Source organism: Melopsittacus undulatus, chromosome 5, assembly GCF_012275295.1.
Source record: "Melopsittacus undulatus isolate bMelUnd1 chromosome 5, bMelUnd1.mat.Z, whole genome shotgun sequence".
Taxonomy (NCBI): Eukaryota; Metazoa; Chordata; class Aves; order Psittaciformes; family Psittaculidae; genus Melopsittacus; species Melopsittacus undulatus.
In genome coordinates this window covers 54,433,203-54,456,442 of record NC_047531.1, presented here as the reverse complement: position 1 = coordinate 54,456,442, position 23,240 = coordinate 54,433,203, and the positions used below count along the sequence as shown (strand labels likewise).

Below are 23,240 nucleotides of genomic sequence, written 5' to 3'. Positions count from 1 at the left end.
TGTGGAAGTGTCAGTATCTCACAGTGTGACTCAGACTGCTGCCTGTGCTACCAAGCAGGAACTGGTGAAACTTTGCTGTTTCTGGGGCTTCTCTTGAATAGCCCCAAGTCATTCTGGACATCCAGGTGACTGGCAAGAGTTAAGATGTTTGGTCCTTGACAGATTTGGGAAGAGACATGTTCTCCTAAGACTACATTGCTATGCAGAGTTCTTACGTATTTTCTGTTTGCTTGGTTTTCATTCTACAGGTGTTTCTAACTTTTTCTTTCAGCTGTAATTTGATCTCACTTGCATGGTAAAGGAAAAGATGCTAAAAAGCTAGTGTTTATTTCAGGTTTTTTAGCTACTGCTGATAATTCTTTTGTTTTCTGTTGCGAGCTGATATTTAATGGACTAGACCATTTCTGAAAAATAGTAGGATAGCTTATGACTGGCTCAGTCACAATTGAGAAGATGGACTTGGGCAAGAGAGGCAAATTGAAGAGATGCAATGTTTACATAAGGAGAATCATAAATGTATGCAATCATACTTCAGAATCATACAGTAATAAGCGGAATTATAAATGTATGAGCTATTTAACATCTAAATGTGAAAAGCAGACTAATTTTTCACTTGCTGCTTGGGGGAAAAATCATATTGTAGTTTTCAACAAACAAGTTCTTGGAAAAATGAAATTGAAAGATCCTCAAGTATCCTCATGTATCAATTATTTGTTTTCAGAGATAGATGCTGCAGAGTGGGGTAAATTTCTTCACACCAAAAATAAGGTACGTTTACTCTGATGATGGAGTAGTAGTGTCATAAATATACTATCATATATATACTTAATTACATACCTTTTTCCTTGACTTTCCCCAGAAGGAGGTTCTTTTGCCTGCTATACTATATGCCAGAATATTGAAGGTTTTCTGGTTTGCTTTTTATGATTAGAAAACTTCTGAAAACATACTTTTAAATTCAAGATGGAAAGTTTATTAATGGTTGTCTGTAGTGAGGGTTGTTGATTCTGCCAAGTTATTTATCTTAATCCTTTTTGTGCTATTTTGTTAGTTTTTTTTCTTTTTCGTGTGTTGACAAAATTACAAAGGACATTGTAAAGACAAGGAAGTATATAATCACAAGTCATTTCAGTCGTTTGAAGAACTGGCTACTTCAGATATTTGTCAGAAAGCTATGACAAGGAAGGAAGAGCCTAATGATCATCAGGGGGGAGAAACAGATGAGATGACCTAGTACTTCAGTAAGAGAGTCAAAGCTTAAATCTTTATTCCAAGAAATTAATCTTTTTGATGGCAAATGAATTTATTACTTTAAAATGGTTTCCTTGCCTTCTAGAGAGTACTAGTAATTGAAGGAAGTCTAGAGAGGAATGCAGAAGGAGCCTGTGCAAGGCTAGCTCTATGATAACATATTTTGAATTGGTGCAAGGAGAATAGTTTTGCAAGAGTGGAAAAAATTTTAGATGAAACTGCCCTTGTTCTTCCTGCTCTTGTATCCTGAACCTCTTCTTTTCTCTATGTTGTTTATTAACTTCAGAGGATCGCAACTAGATTTGATGTGGAATTAAGTGTTTGAAATTCTCTGTAAGTCAACACTATTTTATACATTGTCTGACATCAGTGGGTTATTAACTGCATCTCACAGTATTAATCAACAGATTAAATACGAAGATTACAAATTCTGTAGTTTTTTTAGCGCTTTACTGCTGTTAGCATTAGTTTAGGGTCTAATAGTCTTTTTCTCGCCTCTTGTGTACTGAGCTACAGAGTGTCTCTTGGAGAAGAGAGCATTATTTTGCAATTGGCTAAGTGGATGCTGTCTTTGATTCTTAAAAAATCTTTCTCTTACATACTTCAGATCTATACAGATTTTGATGAAATTCGTCAGGAAATAGAAAATGAAACAGAGAGGATTTCAGGAAATAATAAGGTAAATGTTGCGCTGCCTGTCATTGTCTTGTTGTAGATTCTCTTGCTGCTTAAACCTTTATTCAACAGTTTTGGCAGCTGGAAGTCAAAATCATTGAACTATTCTAATGAAGAACACAGTATTGCTTGCTGTTTGAGATTTTTATTTTTTTTTCACTAGGTTTGTAAGGTAAATGACTTCAACTAAAAGAAAATGCAAAGAATTGCTACTGCTTTACTTCAGAGCTTCCTTAATAATAGTGCAAAAATGAAACTTTGGGTTAAACTTGCTTTCATTTTCCACATACATAGCTTTACATGTAATTAGAAAATTGAGTATTCTGTTCTTGCATATCTATATAGTCACTGAAATATGATAAGCATTTATGCATTATATTGAGGAGGAAAACAAAGCTGCTTCCAGAGATGAAGGAATTGTGCAGATGCAACTGTCTTTTTCTTCACCATATTGTTGTAATGTGTATGATGGAAGAATTCTAGTATGAAACAACAGGTTTTGGCTTTCTGAATGGTGCATTTACATAATCCACTACAGTGATCAAATTTTACTGTTTCTAGGGGATCAGTCCTGAACCTATTCATCTTAAGATTTTTTCATCTAATGTTGTAAATCTGACTCTTGTGGATTTACCAGGAATGACAAAGGTAAGATGCAGAATGCTTCTCTTTTCACTGTGAACAGTGTATTTTGAAACAAAGAGTATATGTTCATACTTTGGCGTTATTCTGTATTATTGAAGTTTTCCTCAGGTTAAGTAGTTGGTTATATAAATTTGAGATGTCACCATCTTCTGGTGTAAGATTTTGGTTTCTGGTGCTCTTTGCTGTTGTAAAAGGTAGATTTGCTTAAGTTCTTCCTTTTCCTATATATAGCTGAGGGATTGGGAGCATTGTGCGGACTGCATGTTGTTTTAGTGGAAGAGGTAGCATTGGAAGTTTCGAAGTTGCACCTGCAGATATAGATGGGTTGCTGACAAATTTGAAAATGTTTTCCCTATTGCTTTTCCATAACTTGCTATGTATAGTTTGCATAAGAAGTTGTGTAAAGTAAGGATAACTAGAAGAAATATTCGAGTTGTGTTTATTCAGGTTTTAGACCAAGTAATCTTCTGTGGCATGAAGATGAAAAGATGACTTCCTGCCTTGCCTGTGCACATATACACCCTACTCTGCTAGTTGTGCAGGTGGTTCTTGGGTCCTGGTAGTTCTTAACTGAATAAGTTAGTTAATAAATTCTTAACAACAGTATTGAATAATTTGAACTGATTCTTATTTCTTTAAGGGTGGTTTTGATTTGTATACCTTTCAAGATCTTTCTTTTCTTTTGTGTTTGTCTGTGAAGGGGGAAGGAAAGGGCTGTAAAACACATGGTATAGGATATAAATTTTCACTGAGTGGTCTCTCACAGGCATAAATATACAATTTTTGAACAGTTCTGCATTGGTTTTTTTGTTTTTGTTTTTTCTCCTCTAGGTACCTGTTGGTGATCAGCCTAAGGATATTGAACTTCAAATAAGAGAGCTAATCCTTCAATTCATCAGCAACCCAAATTCAATTATTTTGGCAGTCACAGCTGCTAACACAGACATGGCGACTTCAGAAGCACTTAAAATTGCACGGGAGGTAGATCCAGATGGTAAGTAGTAAGAAAAACTGGATCCTGTAATTCAACTTCTTTTTTTAATTAAGTCGTAAAACTGAAGTTGTTTGAGCAAAAAGTAGTAAGCAAAACAAATGTCATTGCCTTTCCTAGAAAACGCAGTTATTCTGTTTACCTAGGGACTTCCTGCTGAATTCTCTGCAACTTGGAGAACACTGTGATGAATTAATATCAAATGGATTTCTGGCTTACAAACAAGTATTTTAGTAGTCACAGGCCAGATAACTATTTTAGTAGTCATAGGAACCACTTCTGTTTCCAGAGCAGCAAAATGGCATTACAGAATGTTGGGAGGTTTGAGATATATGTTTGGTTGGTTGGTTTTTGGTTTTTTTTTTGTTTGTTTTTTTGTTGTTTTATTTTTAGTAGTTTACATCAGTCTGTTAGGATGAATTCATGCTTTAGTGTCCAAGGTTTTTTCTTTTACTAGAGAATAGGCCATCCTGTAACTAATAATTGACTGACTAGCTGTTAGTCTAGTGTCTTTTACTAAGAGTTAATTTGCCCCTGTAAAAATGATCAGCTGTGACTTCTGGATCACTTCCCAAAATTCTAAACTGTAAATGTCTGGAGTGGCAGCTCATGTTGCAGGTTCTGTTGGAATAGTGGTATGTAGTGAGAACCTGAACTACTATAGTGGGTAGACTTTCTGATTTGTATTCATGTGAAAGTTTCAGGACCCAAGAGCCTTCTGTTTTTCTAGAGGTAATGGTTTATTTTTACATCCTAAAAGTGTGTTATATTTTAAAGAAAAAGTTCGTTCCATATTTTTGTCAGACCCAAAAGCCTAGGAAGTATCAAGGTCCCAGACAAATCCTCTGTCCATTTTAACCTCCATGTAGATGTGCAATATTTACCTGTTTAGTGTATTCAGGTCACATTTTCCTCCATAGTGTCCAATATGAGGCTTAGTTTTAATTCAGAAAACATTCAGTCACATATTCAATAAAATATGTTTCATTAGCAAAATTAAATCCCCTAAAGCTTCTTTAGTGGATGGATTCCAAGGAATGGAATCCATTCGGTCTCTTGGAGCTTTAAGCCTGTGTGTATGATGCACTGTGCTGGAAGTGGGCCTAAAACGTTTTCTCCTTTAGCAGCTTCTCCAGTGGGTAGTTGTATTTCAAATACAGTTCCAAACAGGCTGCCATTTTGTCTGGTCCTATGTACATGCTAGAAATGTGTTCAGTCTACTCAGACTTGAGTCCCCTGCTTGCCTTACTTAGTCTTCTCTGCAAGTTCTTCACAACACCTGTAACCTCACGTAGTATGCAAAAATGTTTGTTGTAGTCAGTAACGACTGTAATTTCAAACTGCGTGGTGCCTAAACCTTTTTCTTTACCAGGTATGTGAGGAGAGTAGTACTGGATAAATACTTTCTTATACACCTGTTAATAAGGGGCTCCAAAGACAAATACTGCATGTTCAAACCAGTCTCTGCTGGTTTGTAGTACTAAACTTTATGCAGCGAAAGAGCTTTTTGAATACTGAGTTTTAGCTACCCTGATCAAGACAAAACTTTGGAGTTTTCCTTTTTGTAGGTCGAAGAACCCTTGCTGTTATTACAAAGTTGGATCTCATGGATGCTGGCACTGATGCTATGGATGTGCTCATGGGAAGGGTGATTCCAGTCAAACTTGGTATCATTGGAGTAGTGAACAGGTTGGTCTAGCACATTAATGTTATTTTTTAGATCATGTTAATATGAAATGATGCTTTCAGCCTTTTTTAACCGTGAATATGGTTTTAAGAATAAGATGGTTTGATATTGAAACATACTTAAGAATAGGCAAGCAAGAATTTTGTTGCCCACTTACCAAAATCCTGTCTGTCCTTATTCCACTCCACCAGCAGCTAATTTAGAAAGGATTAGGGATGCTGCCTCTAAAAGAACTGTAGTGTCACCACTTCTTTCCACTCTTGGTCTTTAGCTTGACGGATCCTTGTGGTCAGCTGTTCACATTAGCAGTGATCCACTACAGATCTTGTGTATATTAGCGTTAACTACATATAGAATCATAGAATAGTTAGGGTTGGGAAGGACCTTAACATCATCTAGTTCCAGCCCCCCTGCCATGAGCAGATACACCTCACTAAAGTGTGTCACCAAAGACTCTGTCCAGCCTGGCCTTGAACACTGCTAGGGATGGAGCATTTACCACTTCTTTGGGCAAACTGTTCCCTATCTCACTACCCTCACAGTAAAGAACTTCTTCCTTATATCTAACCTGAACTTCCCCTGTTTTAAGTTTAAATCCGTTCCCCCTTATCCTATCATGGCAGTCCCTAATGAGAGAGGGCTCCAGCATCCTTGTAGGGCCCTTCAGATACGGGGTCTCCACACAGCCTTCTCTCCTCCAGGCTGAACTTCTTATGAGAGCAGAGTAGAGGGGTAGGATCACTTCCTTTGACCTGCTGGTCACGTGTCTTTTGATGCAGCCCAATATATGTATAGCTATCATACTGTTCACTTTAATTTTTTTCATTAGCTAGGTTGAATCTCATGTAGTTTTAATAAAAGCCTTGCTTAGTCTGTGTACAGCTGCTGCCCATACTGATTTGTTGACTATTCTGCATGGAACAACAAATAAAACCATTTGTTATCTCAGGAAGACGAGTTATGTGTGGAGACCAAAAAGCAACTGTTGTCCTGCTTAGACAAGCAAAAGTGTAAATTATTTTTACTTTGCATCTATTAATTAGTGTATAACTCTCCCTTTTAACTTAAGGAGTCAGTTGGATATTAACAATAAGAAGAGTGTAGCTGATTCTATTCGTGATGAGTATGGTTTTCTTCAAAAGAAGTATCCTTCCCTAGCCAATCGAAATGGAACCAAGTATCTTGCTAGAACACTGAACAGGTATCACATATTACATAAAGTAAAATTAATGTGCTTTTAAAGATACTCTCATATATTGGTGTGTTAGAAATATGTTTCCTTTCTCTTTTGGTAGTGTACAGTGATACATTAAGGAAAACTTGATTTCTGAATTTACTGTAATTTTCTGGAGTAAATGTTTTTCCTTTGGTGATTATATTCTGTCTTTTCTCTGTTTTAATGGAGGTTATAAAGCTGAAATTTTTCCTCCCTTCTAATGAGGGACTGTTTTTAATTTTTAGGCTGCTGATGCATCATATCAGAGATTGCTTGCCAGAACTGAAAACCAGGATCAATGTTTTAGCTGCTCAGTACCAGTCTCTACTGAACAGCTATGGAGAACCTGTTGAAGACAAAAGTGCCACTTTATTGCAGCTTATTACCAAATTTGCCACAGAGTATTGTAACACTATTGAAGGAACAGCAAAATACATAGAGACTTCAGAGCTGTAAGTACTAAGTGGTTTTCTAGAATATTGACTGAGCAGGATATAGTGGCTCTTAATGGCTTTCAGTGGCAATATTACTATACTAGAACATAGCATACTCAAAAAAGTTTGATTCCAAACTGTTTGCAATGAGAACTGCTTTCTTGTTTGCTACTTCAGTTGTTATTTTATAATTTCAGATGTGGTGGAGCAAGAATCTGTTACATTTTTCATGAGACTTTTGGAAGAACTTTAGAATCTGTTGACCCACTTGGTGGCCTTAACACAATTGATATTCTGACTGCCATTAGAAATGCCACTGTGAGTGTTCTTCTGTATTTCTAAGTGTTGTTACTGTACCTTGGCTTTGAAGATAAGGTTTCAACAAATTCATGCTTCTTCAGTCCTATGAATTAATGATCTCAGCTGAGTGAGTTAATATGAAGAGACAGAATCCTGCTTATTGATATTTTAAGTGGAAAAATTACCATATCCAAATTTTCAGCCATTATCTTACACATGGAATAAGTTTAAAGCAAATGCTTATTCTTACAGGCTGAAAGCTCATGGCCAACTTTGGCAACCCAATACTAAAGCTCTTATGTGTTGCAGAAATGGCGATGGAAGACTGCCTCAGTTATTTTGCATTAAGCAGTTTTGTTAATTATGAAGATTCAGCCTGAGATGTATGGGCTAGGTCAAGTTCAGATCTTTTAATTCTGTGTAAAGACGCAGCTCTTCAGTGGTTGAGTGTTCATGGGACAGATTTGATGTCTTGTGAATATTGGAATTGGTTTTGCTAAGGATTAACAGAGTACATTCACTTTTAAATTCTGTAGTATATAGGATGTTAACATCTTAAACCTTGACTTAGGATGTCAAACACTTATGCCTGCTTTTGTACTGTGTCCTTTTAGGCATGGACAGACAGGTTTCTGCATGGTCAGTAATTACTCTAAATTTAGTGTTTGGTACTCTGCGGCAGTGATCTGTGTGCATGCTTTTATCCTTTTGTAAATGTAAAATGTAAAACAGCATTTAGTAACATAAGAAATGTCTTATTTTATGTGACATGTGTTTCTAAAGCTCATTAAATAAAAAAAAAGTAAATTTCTGGTAAAAAATATTTTACCTATAGCTAAGCATTGGTCTGCATGGTCATAAATTAAATTATCCCAAACACTGTAAATCATTGACATAGTATTATGATTATACTTAACAGAAAACCCACCTATCTTGCAATAAGAATTATATGCTCAGGACTGTCAAACTTAGGAAGAGGATGCCTTTGCCTTTATGATTAGTAAGTTCATTTAAACTTGGATCCACAAATGTGGAAGGAATTGTCATAGTTTTAAGGCTAGAATGACATTAGCAGGTACAAAGCTTCAAGATTCTATAAGGATGCTGCCTGATCATTATTTAATACAGAGTTTGTCTTAAAGGTAATAACTATTATTTTATAGTTTTTGTATTTAATTATTCTTGTAACTTATTTTACATATAAGACCTTTCCTGAGTGTTCTTTTGGGTGCAAGCACCGTGATGTGATTTATTCTGGGCTTCATCAGCTATAACTACTTAAAAATACATACTAGTTTAATACAGGATTTCACAGCTTTTTCCCTCCTTATGAACTAGGGTCCCCGTCCTGCCTTGTTTGTTCCTGAAGTCTCATTTGAATTGCTGGTAAAAAGGCAAATCAAACGTTTAGAAGAACCTAGCTTGCGCTGTGTGGAGCTAGTTCATGAAGAAATGCAGAGGATTATTCAGCATTGTAGTAATTACAGTACACAGGTAAAAAATGTGGCTAGAATTATGTTGTAAGTATTGGGCTTTTTTTCTCCCCACTTCCCTAAAAAGTTCTGGAAGTTTCATCACTAATTTTTTGTTTTGTTTTTAGGAATTATTGAGGTTTCCTAAATTGCACGATGCCATAGTTGAAGTAGTGACTTGTCTTCTGCGTAGAAGGCTCCCTGTCACAAATGAAATGGTAATTTGCCGTCTACTATAACTTTGCTGGAAGAAGTGTGTTTTCTGGAGTCTTTCTTCATGCTTCTGTTTCCTCTGTAATGTCAGGAACCCAAATCATTAAAGAAGACTTACCTTTCTTGAATAGCTAGGTATTTAATATCTACATGGTTTGAAATTTCCCCTATATTAAAAGTTAGATATATAAAAAAGCTAAGGGATGGAGGGAAGCCTCTTTATCTTACTGTCCTCTATGTTTCAATTTGCCAAGAAGAATGCTGTTAAAACTTGGATTTAACATCTCCTAGTCTTTCTGATGTGGGTATATTTCCCTCCTTTGTAACAAAAGCTATGCATTTACTGTAGAGTTCAGGATGCAATGATGAAAATTAATTTATAGTCCTTACTCTGTGTGCTTAGGAGATAAATCAACAGAAAACGTTGATTTTTCCTTATAATGCCTTTTAGCTAGTGAATACAAAAGCTTCAGCTTCTGAGTTTGAATAAATATGTTTTAATATGGAAGTCTGCTTTAGGCTGTTTGTTGGGGATGAAACAAAGTGTTTTATTTATTGACTATGCTTGCTGTGAAAAGCAGATTTTTTTTTTTCTATGCTCGTTATCCCCCATATTGAGACGTCTCTCACCAGGTCAGATGTTATGTGGCTTGTGGCTGAAGGTTGAACAGCTAACTCACTTCATTACTATAAAGCTTATTAAATTGCTATAAATTGTTCTGTTTATTGCTGGAGAGGGGTTAGCTCGACAAAGCAAACTAGTTAAACTGATGTAACATGCAAAACAGCTGAAGGTCTGAATGCATTGTGATGAATGAATGAATTCCCTTCTAGCCTTTTGTATCAGAACTTTAATGTCTTTGGGGCAGCAAGAATGGTCTTTTGCTACAGACAGTTTAACTATACTTTCTAAGATTGTAGGTCATTGCTCTTCACTAGCATTAGATATACTCACAGAATTTTTGAACTCTGAATCACATTGCATTGCAGGTTCATAATCTAGTGGCCATTGAGTTAGCTTATATCAATACCAAACATCCAGACTTTGCTGATGCCTGTGGGTTAATGAATAACAACATAGAGGTAAGAAAATATGTTCTCTTACGAAGTCTTTAGACTCCTTTAAGTGAGGGCCTAAATAATCGGTAAAAGAACAAATGCTTCAGTTCATTTCAGTGAAACATGGTTCTGCATTTTCAAGTATAAAAATGTGATGCATTACAAATATGGTGTATAGTCTTGTGACCTGTTGATTTGTTAGGTTTCTATTACATATTACATTCAATAACCGTGTTGATATTTCACTGAAAAAAAAATCTGTATTTCTGTCTGGAAAACAAGATGGGCACTTTAATTGCATATTGGCTATTAAATGAAATTTTGGGAAGAGAAACCTTAAATAGACAGCTGTGAAATACTCTGTAATGTTGAGGTAAGTGCATTTTGTTTCTGACAGAATGCATTAATAGTTACAATGTGCCTCTCATTTGTGAAATGATACCGCAGATATTTTTTCCTCTATTCAGGCTCTTGAATCTGTCTTGACACGCTTCAGTCTCCCTAAAACAATTATCTCCATTAATCTCCCATAAGCCGTTTACAAATTTAGCAATATTTCTTTTTTACATGCTCAGTTTTGAGAATACTTGTTGCTGTTATCATCCTAGAGAAGCAGTTGTTCTACACCTGATCTGAAATTCTTTCTTGCAGTATTTGATCTAAGAGCTCACTAATATTCTTCTGTTCCCCTGCTTATCCAACACATTCTTTCATAGTACTGTTTTTTTGGGTTTTTTTTAATGCTTATGTTATAATTTCTGCTCCTTAGTTTTAACATTTAACTTTTTTCTATATGTAAATTTTGTATTGACTGGGTATGAAATTGAATTAGCTTTGATAGACTGTTCTTGAATTGAATTCAGAAACAACATGTATGCAAAATGCCGTGAGTTCAGAAATTAGGACACTGTGAGGTTGGACCATATGAGATTATTGTATTATCTTGTGTTATTTAAACTGGTTCCTTCCTAACATTTTTCTGAACTGGACATTGAAATTTTTGAAGAAACAAAGCACATAAAGCATCTTATCCTTCTTTAGTACGCAGCTAATTCTTAATTTCAAGAAAAATCAGACCTTTGTCCTGATTGCTTCACATTCTGTTTTGCTATAAAGTGAATTCTGCCTCCTCCTTCTTCCTTTCGGGTTAATCATAGTTAACCCTGATGACAACAGAATAACATCCTTTTAGAATACTGTGGAGATTTAAAGCTTAATAATGGCTGTAGGGCCTGTGGTGAGCCAAACTGTGTAGCTTTGATCTTATTTTTTTAAAGGCTGTAGTTTTTTGCATAGAATCATAGAGCATAGAATCATAAATAGTTAGGGTTGGAAAGGACCTTAAGATCATCTAGTTCCAAGGATATGATTGGCTTTTTCTGGGCTGCAAGTGCACACTGTTGTATGTTGCACTGTTGCAACAGCATGTTGCAAAAAGTTTTGCAAGAATTTTTATATTAAGAATTTAATTTTGACCAGGTAATCAGAGGATTTTTATCCAAATAACAGAGTTTTTCATAAGATCATAGTATGACTATGTGACAGTGGAGGAGATGAAATTACTAGTGTTGTCTCTAAAATGTAAGTCATGTAAAATATGAATCTTATGTATGTGTTGATACAGAGCAATACATAATTGAGGTCTTGCTGGATTGTTTTTAAAGGAACAAAGGCGTAACAGATTAGCCCGGGAATTGCCTTCTGCTGTGCCACGAGACAAGGTAAGTAGATGTTGGGTTTATTTATTAATTTAAAGTTTAATGTATTCCCCTTTGATCCAGTCGAAGTATTGGAAACTTTGATATGCTACCCTGATAAGTTTTGGCAGCTTCCAGGTATTGTCTTTCTTCTTTCCGTTGCATAAGATAGAAATGGAATGTTATTTTTTCTTCTTTGAAAGATTCAGGTTTTGGCAGGTTTCAAGTCTAGGATTTCTGATGACTTGGGTCTAAATTTACATTAATGTTACACTTGCTTGAATGTCATCTAAGGTAAGGTTTAAGATGCCAGCAGATGTTAAAGAGGGAGTCAAGGCTTGCATGCTTATATTTATGGCCAAAACACTGATTTTGGAAGATAAATTATTTACAATATTCAGTGTGCCACATAGTGACTTGGTGGTTGTTTTGTTGGTTTTTTTTAAGTTTCTCTTAAAACTGCAATTTATTGCAGTCTTGTTTTCTTTAGAAGATGGTGGAGTTGGCATTTTCAGTTGATCATCATAAACAAGTCATGTATTCTGTATCTGGAGCTTGCTTAGTTTTACCAGTTTTTGGGATTATTTCAGTGACAAATAAGTATGTGGATCGAAGAACCAAGTGTCATGGGAAAGATTGCTTGGCTGTAGACCTCAGTGGTCTGACAATCAGCTGGAATTTTAGACGGTTAGGTATTTAATATTATGTGACGTATTTAGAATCTAAATAAACATAATATACTCTAAGGTCCTTACAGTTTGTAAAAGGAGTTACGACAGCCAACAGAAATTGGTTCATTAAATTTGTTAGCTTAAAAAGTGAGGCAAAGTCACAGGATAAATCTAGTATTACTGCTTTTGATCAGTAGAAGCCAGCTGATGGATGAATTAGGAATTCAAGGTAGCTACCTAAAGATTGTTTTCAGTGCTCTTTTCTTGCTTTTTATGGACTTCATATTTATATCATCAGTGTAGGAGCTGAAATTAAATTGAAGGCTAAATGAATTGAAAGTCTAGTAGCTCTTTTGTCTTGGAGATGCTTTTCTTGGGTTTTCTTTTTTCTGCTTGTATTAATGTTTTGCTTTCAAATTCAACCTATTACCTTTTCCAGATTTTTAAAGATGCTCGTAGGTAAAAGTGTGTGAAATTTGCTAGGTAGATTTGGTGTTCAGTTGAATTTTATTTTTTTTCTCCCCTTCCTGCATATTTTACCTCCCTTAGTCTGCTAAGGCTCCAGGTGTATTGACACCTGCTTCCCAGGAGACTGTTACTGCTGCTTCTGCTGAGGCTGATGGCAAGGTCTGTCTCAATTTTTTTTCCTATAAGCACTGCATGCACATTTCTGTTGTGCACCACATATAGTATGGAAAGCAGTTTGTATTTAGTGCTCTGTCACTGATACAGTATGCCCTATGGAGTATAGACTGCTTGGCATTACTGATTTTAGTACGTGCAGTGGCAAGATGTGCCATTAGGTGGCAAAGTCACTGATTTCTGAACTCTTGGTTGCAATATATTGTGGTGTAAGTACATGGCATGATTTGCCTCAAACTGTAGTCAATGGATTGTTTGGTGCAACAGTATTCTAATCAGAAGTGTTCAGCATGATTGTTAAACTGCATGTTTTTAATGTGTTGACAGTTAAAGAACAAGAACAGAAGTTAAAAATGTGAGTTTCCTGCTTCCTGCAGCGAATCTTTGTAGGCTTTGTTCAAACTGAACCTCCTTTTTGTTGTTGGGCAGTCCCTGGTTTACTTATATTTGTGAAATGTGTTTTGTAGTGGTTTTTTTTACACTTTAGATGTGCTGTCTCTCATGTTAAAATAACAGGAAATTACTGTAAAGATTTTTTTTCTAATTGCTTTCACTTGGAGTCAGAAAAGATGAGTAGTCACAAGTTTGGGTATTAGGAGTTCCAAGAGGTCTCGGGCTTTCTTCATTATTGCATAAACACATTCAGCTTCTAGTGCAAAGCTGCCATTTCTGTCCTGAACAAAGGTTAAAGTCAAAATCCTGTGAGTAGTAAAATTTTAACTGTTACTTTTGTCCTAGTATAGGGGTTCTGATAAGCTGCAAAATTAAGGAGAAATCAAGAGCTACTGTGAGGATACTGTTGTGACTTATGTTGCAGGAGGCTGGCAAATTTAGTTAAATTTATGTTTCCCAGAATAACTGTCCTTTACTAGGTAGTACATATTCGCCACTTTGTCTTGTGAAAGATCGTGGCTTCATTTCTGAAACTACTTTGGAGACAGAGGAGGCTACACAGTAATACTGAACGAGAGTGGCATAGGGATTTTTGCCATTTTGAGTATCTGTCTTGCAATCAGAAATAGTGTAATGGAGTTTTCCTTCTAGTGGTTCCCTCTTACTAGCAGAGGTTGATTTGAATTCTTACAGTGTATTTTTTACACTGCTTCTGAACAGCCGCACAATTTTAATTAAATGTTGATGTGCACAGTTTAGCAGGATTTCCTCCCAATATGCAGCTGTTGGTGCTCTGAAACAAGGCATAAGTAGTAGTTCAGAGCCTTGAATGACCTTGAATGTATAATAAAGCACAGTAGTAAATAGAACATATGTGAAGCTTATGGAAAGGTACACAATAAAAATTACCTCTATTCCATATCAAAATAAACTGGAGGTTTTAGTTGTTGTTGTTTTGTATGTTTGGAGATATTTTAAAATTTTGGTTTTGTTTGGTTTTGTTTGTGAAGTTTTGGGTTGGGTTTTTTTGTTCTTTTTTTTTTTTTTTGTAATAATACTGATTTATCCTGTGGTGGATGCCATCTTCTAACAATCCTTTCATCCAGTGATTCATGATGGTGAAGAGTTGGGTGTTACATCCTTTTATCAGGAGATCAGCGAATCATTCTTTTCCTGGTATATTCCAGAAACTTTCATCTTCCAGAGGACAGGGATTTTTTTTATTATTTTTTTTTAATTTGATCTGGTTTGGTACACAAAAAAAAAACCCTTCTGGAAACTGAGGTCTGGGAGCACAAATATGGTCATAACTGTAGTACCTGAAAGCATAAATGTGCATAGAATTTCTATTTTTTTTTAGCTGTTATTGCAGGAACCTTCAGTTTAAATAAAATACCAAATCACTGTGGTGACCTTCAAAAATTACTTTCAGAAGGATCCTGATAGTGTACATTCTATTACCCCAAGGATGGGTGGTAAAAGGTGAAAGATTTAGGAAGACCATTCCATATTTCAGAATAGATTTATAGACCCTTAAAATGCTGGGGAGCTTCTCTACATGAAGGTTTTTCATACTGTTATGAGGAAGAATATGAGTTTTAGAAGCCATCTTCTCACTGGTACTTTGTGTCAGCTGTAAGCAGCAAAGGGAAAATAAAGGTGAATAATATGAAGAATAGAATTAAGGGAATATACATATGAAAATTTCATTTTTAGTGAGTCTTATCTATAGCTTAATAATAGATTTGATTAGACAGTGCTTTGTAGTTCCCAAGTCCTAACTCTCCAATGTTTCTTGATTGTGCTGTTTGTGCAGGCTGCTTCTGGAATGGGAGATACCTCTCAGGAGCCTGGAACAGGCAACTGGAGAGGAATGCTGAAATCAAAAGCAGAAGAGGCACCGGCAGAGGAAAAATCTAAGCCAGCTGCAGCCCTACCTGCTAGTCCTCAAAAAGGACATGCTGTAAACCTATTAGATGTGGTGAGTTATGAACTTTGTAGTTCAGGCTCAGGAAGGAAAACACCTGACATGCAGATCTTGTAACTTTGCTACTAATATGTATATCTTTGTAAATAATTACCACTATAGCTCCAGCCAGTCTCTCTGCTTTCCTTCTTGGCCAATCCTTTTATCTTTCCCCCCCGCTCCAGTTTCAGCTTATGATTTGGGATAACTGGCTTCCTTTCACAAATTTCTGTGCAAGTGAACTTGTCTAAACTGCTGTTTGTACAGGAACAAATCTCAGGTCATGTCTCAGTTCAAATTCCTGCTTTGTTTTTTCTGAAGTTGGCATTTTTATATTAGAGGAGAGGAATCATTAAAGACAAAAACCACTTAAGTTTAAAATAGATGTTGATCTTTTAAGTGTTTGGAGAACTTAGTTGCTTTAGTGAGCTTTTAAAAAACGGCAGTGGTGCCTTCTGGACTTTGTTCCACAGATCTGGATTTTGAAATGTCTCTAACTTTATCACTGAAGAATCAGAGCTTTGTTAGAAGACAGGTTACATCTATCAGACTGAAAGAGCTTATTTTAGACTCCACAGTTTGAGTTTTATTTACTTATGCAAATGAACAGAATTAGTAAACTGAGGTTTTTAATTTTTTATATAGCCTGTACCTGTTGCACGCAAGCTTTCTGCCCGGGAGCAGCGAGATTGTGAAGTGATTGAACGACTTATTAAATCTTACTTCCTAATAGTCAGGAAGAACATTCAGGACAGGTAAAACAAAACTTCCTGGAAATGTTTAAGCCATACAAATGTTGTGGTATCTCAAGAGTCATGTATATAATCTAGTTATTTTATCATGTTCTTATGTCTATAAGCAGAGAGAAAATACAAATTTGTTTTTTTAGAAGGGGCAGCTGTAGTAGAACTTGACCATTCTCAGAATTAAGTCTGAAGAAGCACTTACTTCCTCAAATGGCTTGCTCTGTGTTATATTAAGTAAGTAAAAGGTTAATTATTTAGCAGATACCTAATTTTCTGGAGGATACTGCAATTCACATGGATGATTTGCAGCAAAAGAAGAGAATGAGCTCTACGTGCTGTGTAGCCGTGACAGAACTTAGCTTTGCCATCCTGGTATTTCAAAGGCAAAGATCAGATAGGAACTACTGTGGCTAAGCCTTTTAGTACTTTATTATAAGGATGGAAATAACGTAAAAGTATCGTTTTTGCTGTGTGCAACTATGGAAAATGCCTTTAAAGTTTTGTTTAACAATTGTCATACTTTTTCAATGAAGAATGAAAGCTTCACTGGGCTTGTGTGTATGTGTATAAAAATATGGGAAATTTGGGGGGAAATACAGGAATCTGTAAACTAGGTTTAGAGCAGATTTGTGAGGCTATAGAAGTCTTATTCTATCCAGCAAGCTAATATTCTCCTCAATATAATTTTGAGTATTGCATGACAGGGGTTTAATTTTGACACACATGATCCTTGTCAAGTTAATTCTGCAGTGACAGCTGCAGCACTCTGAGCAAAAACTCTTGATTTGGGCATGAAAATTACTTTGATATAGATCTAGGGCTATGGACACTTGAGAAGAGCGATGTGGTCGCTACACTTAATGAGTCAGTCCTGGTTATATGTCAACTCCCAGTCCACTCTACTTGCAAAATACTGCTGCTAAGAATTACAACAACAAGGTTGTAAAAACTAACATGTTTTATTTTTCTGTTGGGAGCAACTTTACTGTCAGTCTGATGAAATAACCTGATGTTGTGGTTTAAACCCAGCCAGTAACTCAGAACCATGCAGCTGCTCACTCACTGACCCCCTTTTCTGCTTCCTCCATGCGGGATGGGGGAGAAAATCAAAAGAATGTAAATCCCAAGGGTTGAGATAAGAGTAGTCCAGTAACTAAAATATAATGTAAAATTACAACTACTACTGATAATGGCAAGGGAAATAATGAGGGGAAAGAATATAAAACTAAAAAGGGAGAGGTAAAAAACAATAAACAAAAATGATGCACAATTGCTCACCACCTGCTGACTGATACCCAGCCTGACAGTGATCTGTCCCTTCCGGGTGACTCCTCCCAGTTTATACATTGGGCGTGATGTGCTGTGGTATGGAAAATACCCGTTTGGCTAGTTTGGGTCAGGTGTCCTGCCTCTGCTTCCTCCTGGCTTCTTGTGCCCCTAAGGAGAAAAATAACTTGTAGCAGAACCTAAAACATCTGAGCTGCACTAACTCATTGTTTGATCCTGTGTTAAATACCCTGAAATTTTGGTACTGCATTAGTATGATGATTTGATTTTTTGCCAGTATTTATGTAAACATTTCCCCAACTCCTTCAGAAAAATACTGCTATACATATCAGAACTCCCAAAGAAAATCAGGTTCTGCTGCATGCAATACTTCGAATTCTTTTAAGGAAGCTTAGTGGCATGGAAATCAAAGCTGAGACAGTGGCTTCTTTCAGGTATCTTAGCCTGACATGGAGCTTAAGTGTTGCTCTACAGATTTTGTAGTATTTTTCTGCGGGATTATTGCTGCCTGCATCCATTCCAGACAAATACGTTTTTCACACTCACTCTCCAGCTGCAGTTTTAAATTGCTCTTGTGTTATGCTCTCAGATATCAGAGATAATGTGGCCCAGTGTTTGAACTTGAGTGATCCTGTTTCCAGTTCATCTGCTAAGTAAGATCAAATACATTAATTCTTTCTTTGCCTCTCTCCTTTGTCATTCACACAGTAAAACTGATTTTAGGGTTGAAATACTTAGCTTTTTGTCATGCCTAGCACAGTGGAGACTCTGGTTGGTCTCTAGTGAGCAAAGTAATTTATTCTGATTTTTTACACAATATATATCCATGGTCTTTACAATGCAGCTATACTATTTGGAAGGCATTCAACAGTTCTTAAATTGTATATGATACTATAATTACTTGAGAGAGGGGTTTTTATTTATGATGGTGGTAAATTCCTGATAATTTGAGCCAAGATTGTGTGTAGCTACTTGCTCACACTGTGCATTCTTCGATCTAGGCCAGAGCTGGTTTTGAATAATCCTTTCTGAAGAAACAATCTTTTTGTGCTTGTAGTGTGCCAAAAGCAGTGATGCATTTTCTGGTGAACCATGTGAAAGATACTCTTCAGAGTGAGCTGGTAGGCCAGCTATATAAATCCTTGTTGCTGGATGACCTTCTGACGGAATCTGAGGACATGGCACAGCGCAGGAAAGAGGCAGCTGACATGCTAAAGGTATTTAAAAAGATCAGGAACTTATGGGAATAGTTAATTAAGTTGAAGCCACATAAATGTGAGATTTTTTTGAAGACTTGCTTTCCTTTTTTCTTTACTGCTTTTAAAGTATGCCACTATATTACTTCTCTCTTAGAATTAAAAGCAATATGTGACCAGAAAGTGTCATGTAGGTTGAGTACTTCAGAAGAGGTGACTTAAACTATATTTTGGGTAGAAAGCAGAAGCTCTAATCTGCTGTTATTATCAATTTTATACATTTGGTTTTAATAATTTGCCTTTAATTTTATAATTTCCAGCAGTTCTCTATTGGAGAATGTCATGGTTTAAACCAATTCCGCACAGCTCGTTCACTCACTCCCCCCCTTGCTCCCCTGACTCTCGGAGAGTTAGGAAGGAGAATCCAAAGAATGTAGCCCCGACGGATTGAGATAAGCACAGTTTAATAGCTAAGGCACAACACAAATCACTACTGCTACTACTACAACAAATAATAATGATAAAGCCAGTAACAAGTGAAGAGAATACAACACCTCACCCCACCCTGCCCAACCAAGCACCGACCGATACCTCCTCCATCCCCCCAGAGCTCCAGCCCTTCCGGGTCTCTCCCGGTTACATCCTGGGTATGACGTGCTATGGTATGGAATACCTCTTTGGCTAGCCTGGGTCAGGTGTCCTGTCTCTCCTTCCTCCCAGCCTCCCTCCTCCCTGGCAGAGCATGAGCTCAGAAAAAGGCCTTGGACAAACCAAACATTTGAGCAGTAACTCAAAACATACTTGCTATCAGCAACCGTTCTCAGCCTGAAAGTCAAAACACAGCACTGCACCAGCTACCAAGAAGGAGAAAAATGACTGCTACTGCTCAAACCAGGACAGGGAATTAAGCTTACAGTATTTTAAGTGCTGTTCATGTATATGCTTCACACAGAGCCTGCTGGCCAATGGCTGGTATATCTAGACAGCACCCCATAATATGAACAGTGGAATGTTGGGACTCACTTTTGATGACCCTGTGTGCTTCTGTAAGACAGTGCATTTGTAACATGCCTGTGTTACAGAACTGGGTTCTTCATTGTTCATTTGTGTGGTGTATCAGTTTCTGCATCATCTGCATCAGAAATAAGCTGTTTTGCACTGAACTGCAGAGAAAATCGTCCTTCTGCCATTTCAGCTCACTGAAGGAGCGAGAGGTGCTTCTCTCTCACATGCAGTGCTTCCAGACTGCGTGTGTTTGAGGGATTTGGGTATTCTGAGAATATTGCTTGCCCAAGACCACCTGCAGGAAGTTTTGCTATATAAGATCAATGTCTGAGTGAAGGCAGGTCTCTGTTAGTAGTGTTTTAAACTGTGATGTTCACAGGACCAAACTCAGACCAGATTTATCCAACTTGAAGTAATACTTTAAATAATATTAATATTAGTTGGTATTCTAAGCTTTTTCAATTTGCAAAGTTTAGCAGGCTTGACTGTAATGAATACATCAGAATGCTGAACATGATACAAAATACACACACTTTCTCTTATTCTGAGAAAGGTTTAAAGCTTTAAACCTCTGTGCAGTGAAAAAGTCTACCTTTCTTGCGGATTTACATAGAAATACAGAATGTTAAGACAAACAGGTGTTGACGGTACACCGAGTATGTAGAAGTTGCTCGAAACGATGATGAGTTCTAAGTGACAAAGTTGTTGAAAGATGACAGTGAGTTCTAAGTGGAAGATCAGTTCTCAATTTTTAATTATTACCTAAGGAAATTTTTTAATGAGACCTGTTTTATTATGTTTTGCTTTGTAGTTTTTTCTACATGCATACTCTTTTGCAGATAGAAGGCTTCAGAGTTAGCTATTAATCAGTGTTGTTGCAGGTACCACTCATTTCATAATGAAAATTATTTGCTTTGATTTTTAACATTGCACTCCCAAGACTGCTGCTGTTACCTCTGAGAAATCTCTTTGTAAAAACTGACTTTGTTTTTTTCTGTCTTTGTGTGCAGGCCCTGCAGCGAGCCAGTCAAATCATTGCAGAGATTCGTGAGACACATCTGTGGTGAAGACTGTACTAGCCACACTGTTTATATGCATTGGAGGTTATATTGACTTGAAAATTGCTAGGCATGGTATACGGAGTAGAATTTTATTTATGAACTCTTCATCTGTGTACTGCAACTGTGTAAATCTGCTCATGTAAAGACAGCTGGTTTGATTTGCAAACAGAAAAATATGCTGTATCTTGCAAGATAAGTTGTATTTAATCTACGTAATAAATGGCTCTAAGTGTTTCCTTACCAGCTTTCTGGAGCAAATTAAAGCAGACCAAGTCTACTGTTTCAGTGACAGTCTCATTTGAACTTGGGGAAAAAACATTAAAGTTCCAGTGCCTGACTTGCTAAACAGGTTGCCTGTGGTTAAGATGGATGGTGTAGTCTTGTGGCATAGTTTTAAGATGCTTTTACAATAGAAGTTTAAATACTGTGAAGAGAGCACAGAGTATTTTCTTTCATGACTATATTGCATGCATTATGACAGATTGAGGTATCAATTTTATAGCACAGTAGAGATGTCTACCGTATTAATATGTGTGTGTCCCCATTTTTTTTTCCTCAAATGTTAAAACTGCAGACAAAACTTGGAACTTCATTAATGGAGTATTGTGTAGGAAGGATTAGCCTGGAGCTTGCGAACAACAGAAGCCTACTAAAATGTAGGTGCAAAGTTACTTCATGTGCACTGGATCTTGTGTATGAATGTTGGGGATTATAATCGCGTTCAAGAACACCTTCCCCTTTCTCCCCCGGGACCAAGCCCACGGACTGTCCAATAGTAAATTTGTTCTGTCAGAGTTGAAAAATAAAAGTGGATTTCAAAACTGTAACAGGATAATAAGTGTTTCTTTAAAAAATAGATTTAAGTTGGCCAAGGAGAAGGGGAGCCCCACAACTTCTTCCAAATTTTGGAATGTATGACAGAAAGTCTGTTGTATTGGAGTATTTATAACAGAGATCATAGTTACTTGTGAGGAAATACTACTGTGCTGTAAGGAGCATGCTTTTTTTCCCCCTTTTTGAGGACAATCCTAAAATGAGGGAATTTTATGTTGGAAATTAAGTTGATGAGTTATGTTCTTCTGATTATAATTTATACAGCTAAATATTGATCACACTAGCCTTTACAAAGTAAACATTTTTAATTTTTATGAATAAAAATTTATTTAAAATCCAGTCAGCAAACTTGCATGTACTTTTCAAGTAGATTCACTTTTGTACAAAAAGTGAAAATGTTTACTATGGTGTTGCCAATATTTTAACACAACTTGCATGAAAAATAGGAAGCAAAAGGATTTGAGTCTGACAGATGCAAGTTTTGGACACTTTATGCATGACCCTAAGAGCAACCTGTGCAGAACACAAAAATATATTCTTTAAACAGCCTAAAAAGTCATGATGTATGCATTACAAGTAATGAATACAAAGGAAGTAATTTAAAATTCTTGCATTGTATCCTGTGATGGTAGTTCTCAAATTTAGGAAAAATGTGTCTGTAATGAAGTGCAAGCCACTTTTCAAATCAATTCTGGTGAACAGCAAAAGCTCTTAATAATGTTGTCAAAAGCAGTACATTTCTGTTTGGAATTCACATGACACCTCTCTTCCTTTTACTTTTGACATGGAAGAAGTATGTTTGCAACAAGGTAGAGCCATCCACAGATGAACTACCTAAGTTTTAACTCTCAAAATTCAGTCAAGAGGCTCTTGTGACGAAATACTCTGACATGTTGTGTTTTGAAATGCTGCTGCATAAAGCAAATTAATTCATTTATTTAAAAACACCCTGTAACTTGTAACTGGATCTGTAATCTTGTGAAACTTCCAGTGTAAATTTGTTTTGAAAAGTTATGACTTTTTTGTTTCACAGACCCTATCAATTCGGTAATGTTTGAGTGGCAAGAAATGAACTTGATTTGAAATCCTTAATTCAAGTCTTTAAAAATCCATCCTGTAACAATCCTGATATTAAATAGGTAATACACAAAATTAATTATCCCGGAAATAAAGTTTTGAACTGACTTTTAGTTCACGTGGCAGGACGTACATGGTCTTACAAATTAATGGCATAACTAGCTATATTTGTACAGCCTTATGTATGTTTGCATTTGCCCTGGTGCAATTCTACATTGTTAGTTCTTGTATAGTTGCAGAACTAATAGTGTAGACAGGCTTCTAGTGACTATTAATGATTTTTAAACAGCTTGTCTGGTATTTAGTGAAAATACTTCTGTTACTGCCACCATTAAAAGAAATTATGGGAAAAACACGGAAAAAAAAAACCCAAAACATAATGAAGACAGTGGTTGAAAAAAATCTCAGATTAGGTTGATGGTTTACAAATGTTTGCAAGTCCACCTTACTTAGTTTAAACTTGAAATATTTTTTGTCATCAATGCACAAATTTTAGCTACCTTAACTTGCTGTCCGGTGAAATACATAATCATGGGGGAAAAAAGCCACTGTCGCTAAGTTTAGATAAGTAAATGTTTGACATTAATACCTGACCTGTCTGTGGTATTACTGTAACTAAAACTTAGTATCCCTCTGTGAACAGAGTTTGACAATAAATTACTTGGGGGTTTTCAGTAGTCAGTTCAAATTTCACTTAGAGGAATAGATGGGTAAGAGGGAGT

General features: G+C 36.4%; 1 protein-coding gene across 3 annotated transcripts in view; it reads left to right on the top strand.

Moving 5' to 3' along the window:
• DNM1L (dynamin 1 like) overlaps positions 1–22,626 on the top strand; it is a 44,645-nt gene extending 22,019 nt beyond the window's left edge. For 2 of the 3 annotated variants that reach the window (XM_005144391.3, XM_031044902.2), the window contains 17 exons: positions 722–768; positions 1,859–1,930; positions 2,488–2,574; positions 3,403–3,565; positions 5,131–5,251; positions 6,319–6,450; positions 6,711–6,917; positions 7,097–7,217; positions 8,538–8,693; positions 8,800–8,889; positions 9,875–9,967; positions 11,608–11,664; positions 12,861–12,938; positions 15,163–15,327; positions 15,958–16,067; positions 18,403–18,562; positions 20,557–22,626. In XM_005144391.3, coding sequence (XP_005144448.1) covers positions 722–768; positions 1,859–1,930; positions 2,488–2,574; positions 3,403–3,565; positions 5,131–5,251; positions 6,319–6,450; positions 6,711–6,917; positions 7,097–7,217; positions 8,538–8,693; positions 8,800–8,889; positions 9,875–9,967; positions 11,608–11,664; positions 12,861–12,938; positions 15,163–15,327; positions 15,958–16,067; positions 18,403–18,562; positions 20,557–20,613 — 1,916 coding nt within the window. In that variant the 3' untranslated portion in view covers positions 20,614–22,626. The remainder of the gene's footprint in view (positions 1–721; positions 769–1,858; positions 1,931–2,487; positions 2,575–3,402; positions 3,566–5,130; positions 5,252–6,318; positions 6,451–6,710; positions 6,918–7,096; positions 7,218–8,537; positions 8,694–8,799; positions 8,890–9,874; positions 9,968–11,607; positions 11,665–12,860; positions 12,939–15,162; positions 15,328–15,957; positions 16,068–18,402; positions 18,563–20,556) is intronic. The other variant, XM_005144393.3, reaches the window with a different exon arrangement.
• Positions 22,627–23,240: the final 614 nt, after the last annotated feature.